The following is a 13,629-nucleotide window of genomic DNA, read 5'->3' on the forward strand; positions in this document are numbered from 1 at the left end:
TAATGTTATACCAGGTAATATTGCTTTTAGAACTTGAACTCATAAATTTTAATATGTCACTTACTTATATAAAAATGGTTTAATCTAAACATTAAAGTTAGATTCTGTGTGCACATCAAAACAATCTTAATACCCATAATTTACATTCTGAGGATAATCTCTTAAAGTATCAGAGATACTTCATTTTTTTTTCTAATTAAAAGCTACAAACAGTAGAAAATATTCCCTATCTTCTGCATTTTCACCTGACTAGCTTCCAGCTCAATGTCTTCTTTATGTAAGATTTTTTCTTCAACCTGCTTCTCAAAAAGTTTCCATGTGTTATCTAAATCAATCAGTTCTTTCTCCAGGACTCTTATGTCATCTTCTTGTTTAGAACATTGTTTGTCACCATCCTTTATTGTTTTCTTATATTCTTCCAATTTCTTGAGGTGGTGAGACGTGTTTTCTTTAGCTTTAATAAACTGAGGCCTCTTCACATTTAAAAGTGCGTCAAGAGACCTAGAAAGGAAATAAAGCTTGCTTTAAAGAAAATTATTATTATTATTGTTTTGTTGGTCGTGGGGCTTGAGCTCTAGGTCTGGGCGCTGTCTCTCAGCTCTTCAGCTCAGAGTTAGCACTCTACTTGAGCCACAGCTCCACTTCCCGTTCTCTTGTTGGTTTATTGGAGATGAGAGTTTCACGGACTTTCCTGCCCTGGCTGGCTTTGAACTGCAATCCTCAGATCTCAGCCTCCTGAGTAGCTAGGATTACAGGCATGAGCCACCAGCACTTGGCTTGGGCCTGGCTGAAAATTAATTTCTTTATAAGGGAAGATCTTTTAATCAAATCACATCTCATACTAATTTCTATCTTTTTTCATACTAATTTCTAAAAACTAGCTTTCAGAGGTGGTTAGGCAAGAGTTGGATAGCTGAAGCTTAGGGACATCTTTTTTTCCTGCAACTAAACTTACAAATTTGTCAAAATGGATGATTGTTTAAAGCAAGAAAAATGAATGTAAGCAAATTTAAAAAATTGCAATGGAGGGTAAGGGACAGTAAAGGGACAGTAAACAGAAAGTGAAATATGCTGAAAGACTATTAAAAATATGTGAAAAAACCTCATTAAAGGAGTAGAAGGAAAAAGTGCTGGCTAAGTAATTTTGAAATCCATGACTTTTAAAACAAGAATTATACATAAGCACTGTACTCTGGTTATAAAACTGCTCCCTACAGGGGTGTGGCTTAATGCCCCATATGGTTTCTGGAACTGTTCTCACTGCTGGAACACTTCCCTAAGTAACAGGAGATAAGTAAGAAAGGATAGAGTGCTCCCTGTGGGATGGGTAGCAGTGAGGAGATTTCAGTATAAATTCACGATTATCTGAATACAGTCACAGATCGACATATATAGAAACATAAGAATGCGTACAGTAAAAAGTCTATGTACATATGTTTTCTAATTCTGTCAGCTGAGACAATCTAATGGTGACAACCGAGGATCAGTGAGTAAACCTAGCATGCAGGTGTTGGTTCCTAATGTTCATTCCAATAGAAGGAGCCAATATTCCTTGGAGAGATCCTAGACCTTGGGCAAATTCATAAAACTGGACAGGCTAATGTTAAAACTTGCTCTTATAAGAGCATCTTTTAGTGTCAGAAATTAAGTAGAGGAAAAAAAAAACTTCCACAGTAATGGTGATGTGACAAGGAATATACTAAGCAAAGAACTCATTGGCCCCTGACCCAACCCGTCTAAGCAATAAAAATAAAAAGCGTATAGTAGAGTATAACCCAAATATAAAATACCTCTAATACAGACAACTGAATGAATACAAAACAGAAGACACAAATCCCCTACACAGAATTATAAACACATTATATAGATATTCTGCCCTAATGCCCACTCCTTGTGGCGTTGGTACAATGACTTCCTTCCAAAGGTTATACATTGAAAATGGGCAGGAAACCTGAACAACACTACCTTGATTAAGTGATAAAGGTTATGACAACAATAATATCATTGTTGACACAATGGGACGAGAACGGCATTTTACTTCTGTGGTCTCTTTCCCCAAAACCTGTACCACCAGTGTGATGATGAGTACACCATTAGACAAAACCCAAATGAGACACATTCTACAAAAAAAACCTGGACCAATAGTTCTCAAAGATGCCCAGCTCATCAAACCAAGTCTGAGAAACTGTCTCAGTCCAGAAGGGCCCCACAGAGACAGATCAATGTCATGTGGCATTCTGGGTCAGAAAAGGACAGTAGCAAACACTAAGAAAATATGGACTGAGTGTGGGCTTTGATTAAAAGTGTATCCCTGGGCCCTGGTGACTCATGCCACCTAGCTGCTCAGAAGGCTGAGATCTGAGGAACATGGGTTGAAGCCAGCCTGGGCAGGGAAGTCTATGAGACTCTTATCTCCACTTAAACACCCTAAAAGCTAGAAGCAGAGCTGTGGTTCAAGTGGTAGAGTGGGTGCTAGCCTTGAACAAAGTAAGCTCAGGGATATGCCTTGAGTTTAAGCTCCAGGACCTGGTCACATATATAAGAAGAGATCAATACTCGTTTTTTAATTCTGAGAAATGTAGCAGGAGAAAAGGCATAAGGAATTTCAGAACACTGCACTAGTTTTATAATTTTTCTTTATATCTAAAAAGTATTCCAAAATACAAAGCTTATTTTTAAAAAGTCAATTTTCAGTGTCTCGTGTCAATGCACGTAAGGCCCAGTGTTAACGCTATCTTCACAACTCAGTCCTTCACGTAAGGCCCAGTGTTAACACTATCTTCACAACTCACTTCAGTCCTTCTCGTAAGGCCCTCCGTTAATGCTATCCTCACAACTCACTTCAGTCCTTCAGAGTAAGGCCCAGTGTTAATGCTATCTTCACAACTCACTTCAGTCCTGTCATGTAAGGCCCAGTGTTAATGCTATCTTCACAACTCACTTCAGTCCTTCTCGTAAGGCCCAGTGTTAACACTATCCTCACAACTCACTTCAGTCCTTCAGAGTAAGGCCCAGTGTTAATGCTATCTTCACAACTCACTTCAGTCCTTCTCGTAAGGCCCAGTGTTAACGCTATCTTCACAACTCACTTCAGTCCTTCAGAGTAAGGCCCAGTGTTAACACTATCTTCACAACTCACTTCAGTCCTTCAGAGTAAGGCCCAGTGTTAATGCTATCTTCACAACTCACTTCAGTCCTTCTCGTAAGGCCCAGTGTTAACACTATCCTCACAACTCACTTCAGTCCTTTCTCTGTTTGTTGCAGTTGTCTCGACAGCACTCCATGCTCCTTTTTCTTGGCTTTCATTATGTTTTCATGATGACAAAAGGACTCTTTTGTAACACTCAAGTCCCTATTCACACGCTCTAACTCGGTGCTCAGATAATCAATTTTTTTCCCATTGTAGTACAGTTGGAAAAGCTGCAGCTCTATCTTGTGTGCTTTCAGTTCTTCAAGGAGACTCTGGTAGCGTTCTGCCTATGAAATAGTACAATTCAACACAAGTTAACAAGGTATCCATTTCAGCTGACCTTTACCACATATTGATTACTAATGAGTTTTTGTGTATGTTATTAAAAATGATATTTTCCCCAAAATAGCATTTGGAGGTTTCCAGATAGACCAAAATAAGACAGTAACTAGTAAATGACTTGTACTCACTCAGTGACATAGTGGTTAAAAGGGTGTCACCTGGGGCCTCATCCATTTCTGTCCTGACCAGCGAATTTGGCAATCCACTGACATTGTACAAGCTTTGTCATTTGTAAATTTAAAGAAGACTCTTTTATAAGTATAACACCCCCAACAACTTTAAATTCAATGACTACAGATAAAATACTGGCTATAGCTAATCATTTTATTTGTGCTATGAATAAAGAAATAGCAGGCCAGGTACCAGTGGCTCACACCTATAATCCTAGCTACTCAGGAGACTGAGATCTGAGGATCATGGTTCAAAGCCAGCCCAGGCAGGAAAGTCCGTGAAATTCTAGAAAACGGGAAGTGGCACTGAGGCTCAAGTGGTAGAGCACTAGCCTTGAGCTGAAGAGTTCAGGGACAGCTCCCAGGCCCAGAGTTCAAGCACCACAACTGCCCCCACCCCCCCAAAAAAAAGCTGAAGTAAAGCTATGGCTCAAGTGGCAGAATGCCAGCCCTTGAGCAAAAGAAGCTCAGGGACAGTGCCTGGGCCATGAGTTCAAGCCCCAGGACCATCACAGAAAAAGAAAAAAGAAAAGGCAGAAAGAGCAGAAAGGGCCACACAGGAAGAGGTATTTCAGGTAACCTGCAAGCAGCCATCTGCCAAGGGTGCTCTAAAAAGTCCTGAGGAAGCTGGATTACACTAATTACAGGTTTAAAGTTCTACAACCCCATATGATGTTCTCAGTACTCTGGAAATATTACAGTCTGATCCCCACTGCCCCCACTTCCAATAACAAAACCAGGAACATAGATACAAAGCAACAGTACTATTACCAATAACACATTCTTTTTTTTTCTTCAAATATTTACTGAGTGTCTACTACATGTCAGGCCATGTTCTATGTACTGGAATATGGTAAAGAGTAAGACAGACCCATCCCAACTCTTTTATATTTTCTTTCTTTGTTGGTTGTGGGGCTTGATCTCTAGGCTTGGGTGCTGTCCCTGCGCTCTTCAGCTCAAGGCAAGCGCTCTACTGCTTGAGCCACAGTGCCACTTCTGGTTTTCTAGTGGTTTATTGGAGATAAAGAGTTTCATGGACTTTCCTGCCTGGGCTGGCTTTGAACCCCGATCCCCAGCTCTCAGCCTCCTGAGTAGCTAGGATGACAGGCGTGAGCCACCGCTGCCTGGCTCATCCAAACTCTTTATAAAGTTTATATTCCAGTTACTGGATCAAAGAGAAACCAGTGAATAATAAACATCAAACACCCTTAAATGGAATACAGTATGTGGTAGTACAAGGCAGAAGGTGTTCATTTAGATGGGAGTGTGGATAGCAAATGCCTACCAAGGAAACAGTTGTGAAAACTCAAATGAGTATCAGCTGTGTGAAAATAGAAGTGTTTATGAGAATATAGCAATCTTCTCTAAGTCAGACTTTAGAAGATTATTAAAAATACAAAGCAAAGCAGGATGCTGGTGGTTCACACCTGTAATTCTAAATATATGTGAATATCTTTCTCATTAATTTTAAAGAATGAAAATAAATTAGCATGTTCATATGTAATAGTTTGTTATTTTCACATGGTCCATTAAAACATTTATTCAGGGGAGGGGCTGTGAGGGAATATGGAGGATGAAAGGGGTGATATTGATCAAGATGCACTGTATTCACAGACTGCTTTGCTGAATGACAACTACTTTCCTCAACCACTTAAAGATAATAAATAAAATTAATACAAATATAATTATTTGGTGCTGGTACTGGGGCTTGAACTCAGGGCCTCCCCCTTGCCCTTGGTTTCTTATAGCACTCTACCACTTGAGCCACACCTCCACTTCTGGCTTTTTGCTGGTTAACTCCCAGGCTGTCTTTGAACCATGACCCTCAGGACCTTAGCCTTCTGAGTAGCTAGGATTATAGGCATGAGCCATCAGAATCCAGCTAAAGCACATATATATAGATATCTCTCTCTCGGGCTGGGAAGTTGGCTCAGTGGTAGAGCGCTTGCCTTGCATGCCCGAGGCCCTGGGTTCAATTCCTTAGCATCACATAAGCAAAAAGAAAAAAGCCGGAAGTGGTGCTGTGGCTCAAGTGGTAGAGCGCTAGCCTTGAGCTGAAGAGCTGAGGGACAGCGCCCAGGCCCTGAGTTCAGGCCCCATGACTGGACCCCCCCTCAAAAAAAAATAAATAAAAAAGATCTCTCTCTCTCTCTCTATTTTTTTATTTTTTATTTTTTATTTTTTTTTGCCAGTCCTGGGGCTTGAATTCAGGGCCTGGGTACTGTCCCTGAGCTTCTTTTTGCTCAAGGCTGGCACTCTTACCACTTGAGCCCCAGTGCCACTTCCAGTATTTTCTATTATGTGGTACTGAGGAATTGAACCCAGAGCTTCATGGCAAGCACTCTACCATTAAGCCACATTCCTAGACTACATGTATTTTTTAAAATGTGAATTAAAACTCTAACACAACAAGTATTGGTAATCGCAATCCACATGAACAAAACCTCTCTGGGGTATTTGATAATTTGTATGTATGCCAGTGTTGGGACTTGAACTCCTGCTTAGCTTCCCCTGTCACCCCCTCAAGGATGGCACTCTACCATTTGAGCCACATCTTCACTATGACTTTTTTTGTTGGTTTAATTGGAGATAAAAATATCACATACTAAGCCAGGAGCCAGTGTCACACCTGTAATCCTAGCTACTCAGGAGGCTGAGATCTGAGGATCGAGGTTCAAAGCCAGCCCGGGCAGGAAAGTCTGTGAAACTGTTATCTTCAATAAACCAGTAGAAAACCGGAAGTGGTGCTGTAGCTAAAGTGGCAGAGCGCTCTCCTTGAGCTGAGGGACAGCGCTCAGGCCCAGAGTTCAAGCCTCATGACTGACAAAAAAAAAAATTCACCTACTTTTCTACCCAGGTTGGCTTCACACTGTGCTCCTCAGATCTCAGTTTCCTGAGGAATTTGGATTACAGCTGTGCACCATGCCAGCCCCTGCAACCCTGATTTTTAAATGAATTCAGGATACAAATGCTTGAGTGTATTTGATGTGTAATGCTAGTCATCTGATCTGGGAAGAAAAGCTCAAATGGTAGGAGATAAATCAACAGGCTTATTGTTGTCAGGTGCTGGTAGCCTGGTGTAAGCCTAGCTTACAGGAGACTGAGAGCTGGAGGATCATGGCCCAAAGCAGCAGCGCAGGTAGAACCGTCTGACAGATTACATCTCCAAAGTAACCAGCACAAAAAGCAGGCCTGGAAGTACGGTTTAAGTTGTAATGTGCTAGCTTAGCAATGGCTAGATCTTGAGTTCAAACCCAATTAGCATCCTACCTAAATAAAAGATTATCTTTAAGGAATATCATTTTATTTGTCTTGTTTTTTTTAAAGTGAATCTTTGGTAGCTTGAAGGAAGTATCTAGTAAGTTTAAGAGATGGCTTTTGTGTCTAATACTTACTGGCTACCTCTTTGGGATACTTTACCTCATCTTTCTCTAATTTTGCCTGCTTACGCTCTGCAGCCACACTTTTTTTCTTATTAAAATTAAACTGTGCATCTTCTTCAGCTTTTAGTAACTTCTTTTTCTTTTCTTCATATTCGCCTATAAGTTCTCCTGAAGTGCTGATTTCCTCAAAAAACTGAGTTCTTTCTTTGGGTTTTTTCATGGAAATCAACTCTACAGTTCCCTATTAAAAACAGTAAAGCACAGTAACATGTAAAACACAGTGTGTTGCTCAAAACCATGAATTAAACTGCTACAGTGACTTACCTGAAAAACTAAACAGTTCTGTGCTTTGACTATTATACCTATCTTTTCCAGCTCTGCGACGTAAGCAGAACGACTCACAAGATTATCATTAAAATAAAATTCTGAGCATCCTCCTGAAATTAAAAAATAAAGACTGTTATAGAATATTTTCTTATTGCAATAGCCAGCTATGCAATGATGTGCTTATTAATAAATCTTTAATCAATCAACAAAAGCACCAAGAGCATATTGTATGCCAAAGACTATTTTTGTGGTAGTTTAACAAATGAAAAGTCTCTCATCTCAAAGAGCTTATAAATGAACATGACATATACAAGTAAAATTAAGCATGGGAGAAAGCAATGTGCTAAAGAGTAAACAAACAAGCTGAAGTCAGGTGCTGGTGGCTCACGCCTGTAATCCTAGCTACTCAGGAGGCTGAGATTTAAGGATCTAGGATCAAAGCCAGTCCAGGCAGGGAAGTCCATGAGACTCTTATCTCCAGTTAACTAACAAAAATCCAGAGGTAAAGGTATGGCTTAAGTGGTAGAGCACCAGCCTTGAGTGAAAAAGCCAAGTGCACAAGGCCCCCAGTTTAAGCCTCAGTACTGGCGAGTGTATGCACATGTGCACACACATACACACACAGTTGGAAAGGAGAATGAGAGTGTCTACATGATAAAGGGGAGGCACGATGATTTTAAATAGGGTACTCAAGAGAATTCTTACTGAGATGGATTCTTCTGAGTTAAAAATCTACAGGCTGGGTGCTGTGGTCCAGTGTAGGCCCAACTCCTTGTGAGGCTGAGACAAGTGGGTCACTGGAGCTCAGGGGCTGGAGGGCCAGCCTGAGCCATGCAGGGGACTGCTTCTCAAAACACAAACAAGAACTTCCCCAAAGAAAGAAAATTACCAGTGAATATGTATGGATGGTAACATGGTAAAGTACTTAAGTTACAGATTATGATACAAGTAAGTATATAGTATTTTTCTTTTCTTTCTTTTGGCAGTACTGGGATTTAAACTTAGGGTCTCACATTTGCTTAGCTGGAACTCTACCACCTGACCATGCCTCCAGCCTGGCTCTTTGCTGTTTTTTTTTTTTTTTTGCCGGTCATGGGGCCTGAGCTCTGGGCCTGGGCGCTGTCCCTCAGCTCTTCAGCTCAAGGCTAGCACTCTACCACTTGAGCCACAGCGCCACTTGCAGCTTTTTCTGCTTTTGTGGTGCTGAGGAATCGAACCCAGGGCCTCATGCATGCAAGGCAAGCACTCTACCACTGAGCCAACTTTCCAGCCCTTTGCTGGTTATTTTGAAGATGGTATTTTGTCTGTTCATACCAGCTTCAAGCCACAATCCTCTAGGTCTCATCCTCCTAGGTAGGATTACAAGCATGAGCCTCCAGCATCCCACTAATAAGAAGTATTTCTAAAACTACCCAGGACTGATTTTGGGGAAGTTAATTCAACAGCATTTGTACATTAGAAATGTTCTCTCAGAGCAGAGTGAAAATAAAAACTAAAAACAATAAAGCACACATCTATTTTTAGAAGTCCTATAAAATCTTAGCATAGAATACAAATGTTATTCTCAATTTTGTTTATTCTGGAAACATTGGAAATTCATGAATAAAAATACAATTTAAAGGCTGGGCACTGATAGCTCATGCCTGTAATCCTAGCTACTCAGGAGGCTGAGATCTGAGCATCATGGTTCAAAGCCAGCCCAGGCAGGAAAGTCTGTGAGACTCTTATCTCCAATAAACCACTAGAAAACTGGAAGTGGCACTGTGGTTCAAGCAGTAGAGTGCTCGCCTTGAGATGAAGAGCGCAAGGACAGCGCCCAAGCCCAGAGTTCAAGCTCCACGACCGACAAAAAAAAGAAAGAAAGGAAGAAAGGAAGAAAGAAAGAAAGAAGTACAATTTAAAACATTTCACTCAAATTGTTTCTTGATGGTAGAGAAAAAAACATGTAAACCAGAAATATGTACACAATTAGTTCAACACTGAAAAAAAAAAAGATAACCTCAGGAAGAACTTTCATGACTTCTCTTACAGATGGACTTCCTTTTTCATTCTAACTGAATAACCAGGTACAAAAATGCTATCTGAGCCAGGTGCTGATAGCTCATGCCTCTGTAATCCTAGCTACTCAGGAGGCTGGGATCAGAGGATCATGGTTCAAAGCCAGCTGGTCAGGAAAGTCTGTGATTCTCTCTCCAGCCCAGGAACTGGTGGCTCACATCTATAATTCTAGCCATTTAGAGGAGACTGAGATCTGAGGATCAAAGTTCAAAGCCAGGTCAAGCAGTTAAGTCTGTGAGACTCTTATCTCCAATTAACCCCCAGAAAATGGAAAGTGGAGCTGTGGCTTAAAGTGATAGAGTGCTAGCCCAAGCCCCATGACCAATCAAAAGAGAAAAGAAAAACACTGGCAAGTGGAGCTGTGGTCAAGTAGTAGAATGCTAGCCTTGAGCAAAAAAGCTCAGGGACAGTGCCCCTGCTCTGAGTTCAAGCCACAAGACTGACACACACACAAAAAAAACAACCAAACAAAAAACTTCCTGAACAAACGAGTGTTTTAGTCTTAGTGAATAGACTGGCATTTGCTTCTAAGAATAAACATATCCTCTCACTATGCTGATAAAACAGTAAGTTATCTTCCCCACCCCACAAAAAGTAGGCAATTAAATGACTCATGATAGTAATTACCTTGAATAATCCTTGAGAATTTCTTCTCTTCTCCATCTTCCTCTACATATACAATTTGTACACTTGCAAAGGAAGAAACAGGTTTTCCAATGTGTGCTCCATGAATAAGTTCCTGAATACTTTTCACTCTTAAATTAACTATTTTCTCTCCCATTACAAAACTAAGTGCATCCATTACATTTGATTTTCCTGGTGAGGAAAGGAGAAAAACATTCATAAAAAGCCATGCCTAGGGCCCAAATTCAGGCCACCAGTCATCTAATCATCCTGTTGGTCAGTGTTCAAAATGTGTAGCTAACAAATTCTGGTGGACCACTGGTCTCTTCTCTGCAGTTCTGGCTTGATGCAATAAAGAGGTCTAAATTTAAGAATCAGACACAGGGATCTAACTTCAAGCTCTTCCATTATTCTAGAGCAAATTATATATGAGGACAAATCACTTCTCTACATTTCAGTGATTCCCATTTCCAAGTATGGGATTTGCAAGTATTACCTAGGGAGTTAATGTGGCACCAGACCTTCACATACCAAAAGATACAAGATTAGGCGAAGATTGCCAGAATCTTCATAGTTGGAGTGGGATGGTGTTAGGAAACTCATACAGCAGACCTGGACTGTGTGCAAGCTCAGCTGGCTTTGGGCATTTAGATTTGGAGTTACGTGTCTAGTTTCCTGGTAAGAAGGGTCCAAAAAATAACTTAGGCTGAACATCTAGTTTCATTCCAGGCATGTGGAATCTTGGCATAGGCAAGGCAGTGGGTGTGCTCATCTCCCAGTACAAATCCCAGGCACTGAATCTTTAGTGAGGGTTCTTTAGTAGACAACAGTTGCATATATTACGCTTGGTTTTCTCAGAGTTGGCCCCAAGTACTCTTTCCCTTTGTACCTTGTCATTGTTAATTACCCTGTTTACAATTATGTGCTGAGACCTGCAAATCCTCCCAGCCAATCTCTAAACCAAAGGGTAGCCTCAGGGATTCTCCACTCCCATGGCAGACCTGTTGTTCAATCATGACCCTGTGATTTGCTCTATCAATACAGATATTCTACAAGCAAATTTGAATTTTTAGCATCTGGGAGAAGCAACACAAAGAGAAAGGAAGGCTGTCAGCCACTAGAAATATGGCCTAAAGAGTTAGGATCGTTTTTTAAAGAACCAGAACTGTTTAAAATGGTGCTAATTCATTTGGCTGAGCTGCAGTTAGATATAAGAAATACATTTTGGGTTGTATACTGATAGTCTACACATTGAGAGTCACTATAAGTATATATAGGATAAACACTCATGGAATTAAAGTATTACATTTGATAATGACAAAGCAAAAACAGAAACTTTTTTGTTCAACCTTTATTTAAAATCTACTTAAAAACCACTACTTTCCCAACAAACTCAATTAATGTTGCCCTTCACTAAAAATTTATGTTTTATTAAGACAGACAATAAGCAAAAAAAGGGGCTGGGAAGGTGGCTCAGTGGTAGAGCGCTTGCCTTGCATGCATGAGGCCCTGGGTTTGATTCCTCAGCACCACATAAGCAAAAAGAAAAAAGTCGGAAGTGGCGCGGTGGCTCAAGTGGTAGAGCGCTCGCCTTGAGCTGAAGAGCTGAGGGACAGCGCCCAGGCCCAGAGTTCAGGACCCACGACCAGACACCCCTCTCCCCCCAAAAAAGCAAAAAAAAGGCAACTGCATATGGTAATGAACGTCAAGAAGAGATCAAGTGGGTGATAAAAAGGAGGGTAATTTGGGAAGGAACTTCAGACAGGACTAGAGAACACTGAGTGCTGACTGCGAGGTAGTTAGCGTAACTATCAACTGTTGAAAAAAAAGAGTGAAACAAATCAAGTTCTATGGCCTCTGCTGAAATTAAACAGCAACATCAGAGAAACAATTCTAAGGAGTTATGGGTGTGTGTGTGTGTGTGTGTGTGTGTGTGTGTGTGTGTGTGTGTGTGTGTGTGTGTGTGTGTGTGTGTGTGTGTGTGTGTGTGTGTGTGTGTGTGTGTGTGTGTGTGTGTGTGTGTGTGTGTGTGTGTGTGTGTGTGTGTGTGTGTGTGTGTGTGTGTGTCTCCTGGGGCTTGAATTCAGGGCATAGATGCTGTACCTGAGCTTTTTTGCTCAAGCCATTCTTGAGCCACATCTTCAATTTCATCTCTTTAGTGGCTGATTGGAGGAAAGAGTCTCCTAAAACTTTCCTGTCTAGGCTGGATATGAACCATGATTCTCAGATCTCAGACGCCTGAGTAGCTAGGATTACAGGCACTGAGCCACCAGCACCTGGCAAGTTATATTTTAGGTCACTATCACTTGATAAAGATGGACTAAGTAGTCAAAGATGTAAAAATTGGGTGTGGCTCAAGTGGTAGAGTACCTGACTAGTAAGCATGACACTGAGTTGAAAACCCATTACTGCAAAAAAATAAAAATGATGAAAATTACATTTGTTTTCTAAGTGCCTTTTGATTTCTATACCACAAACTGTACTTCCTTCCTCTACTCTAGGGGTGAAGAACATTCAGCCCCTTGTAACCATTTGGTCTGGCCAGGCCATGGCAATCACAGGTACGACTCAAAATTTATAAGACTTAGAGAATTTTTCATAGCAACCAACAAAATTTTAAGTGAATCATAATATAAAATTTGAGGGACAAACAAGGAAATCCATTAGGGCATGAAGAACACACATATGAGTACATATAAGAACAGACACATATGCTTTTATTGCTTTTATTAGCTGGCTGTAGCCCATCTGCCTATACTGACTCAGAAGACAGTAAGTGCCAGGCAGGCTGGGAGTCTAGATGTTGGGAAGTATAAACACATTGTGGCCAAACTACGACGGTCTGGTGATGAGATGAAGGTGCGTCGGATTCCTCACACGATGACTTTGCTTCCGATGGCTGACCACAATGCTGTCGACTCCTCTGTTGGGACAGAGAACTCCAATTCAACCTCTATCCACAGGTCATGATCAATAATCCTTGAAAAATGAATCCCAGATGAGGAGCAAGGAAATTATAGCACACTGAAAAGAGTTCAGGGGGGCTGGGAAGGTGGTTCAATGGTAGAGCGCTTGCCTTGCATGCATGAGGCCCTGGGTTCGATTCCTCAGCACCACATAAGCAAAAAGAAAAAAGCAAGAAGTGGTGCTGTGGCTCAAGTGGTAGAGCGCTAGCCTTGACTGAAGAGCTGAGGGACAGTGCCCAGGCACAGAGTTCAGGCCCCACAACCGGCCCCCCCCCCAAAAAAAGAAAAGATTTCAGGCTGGGAAGGTAGCTTAGCAGTAAACTGCTTGCCTAGCATGCATGAAGCCCTGGGTTCAATTCTTCAGTAGCACATACACAGAAAACGCTGGAAGTGGCACTGTGGCTCAAGTGATAGAGTTCTATCCTTGAGCAAAAGAGGCTCAGGGATAGTGGAGAGGCCCTGAATTTAAGCCTCAGGACTGGCAAAAAAATTCAGAAGTCGATGATAAACATTCGATATGTTCTAAATCCAAGAAACAATATTTGAAACATAATCAAAGCAAAATAATT

At 41.1% G+C, this 13,629-nt stretch overlaps 1 protein-coding gene across 1 annotated transcript in view; it reads right to left on the reverse strand.

Annotated features, from left to right (window-relative positions):
- The window catches only part of LOC138821997 (structural maintenance of chromosomes protein 1B-like), a 63,003-nt gene that overhangs the window by 39,612 nt on the left and 9,762 nt on the right, over positions 1-13,629 (reverse strand). Inside the window, exons 2-6 of the mRNA XM_070014499.1 lie at positions 10,098-10,286; positions 7,410-7,522; positions 7,123-7,326; positions 3,239-3,477; positions 246-501 (exon numbers count right to left, since the gene is read on the reverse strand). Coding sequence (XP_069870600.1) covers positions 246-501; positions 3,239-3,477; positions 7,123-7,326; positions 7,410-7,522; positions 10,098-10,286 — 1,001 coding nt within the window. The remainder of the gene's footprint in view (positions 1-245; positions 502-3,238; positions 3,478-7,122; positions 7,327-7,409; positions 7,523-10,097; positions 10,287-13,629) is intronic.

Source organism: Dipodomys merriami, unplaced genomic scaffold (genome assembly GCF_024711535.1).
Source record: "Dipodomys merriami isolate MVZ:Mamm:240054 unplaced genomic scaffold, mDipMer1.0.p SCAF_970, whole genome shotgun sequence".
Classification (NCBI taxonomy): Eukaryota; Metazoa; Chordata; class Mammalia; order Rodentia; family Heteromyidae; genus Dipodomys; species Dipodomys merriami.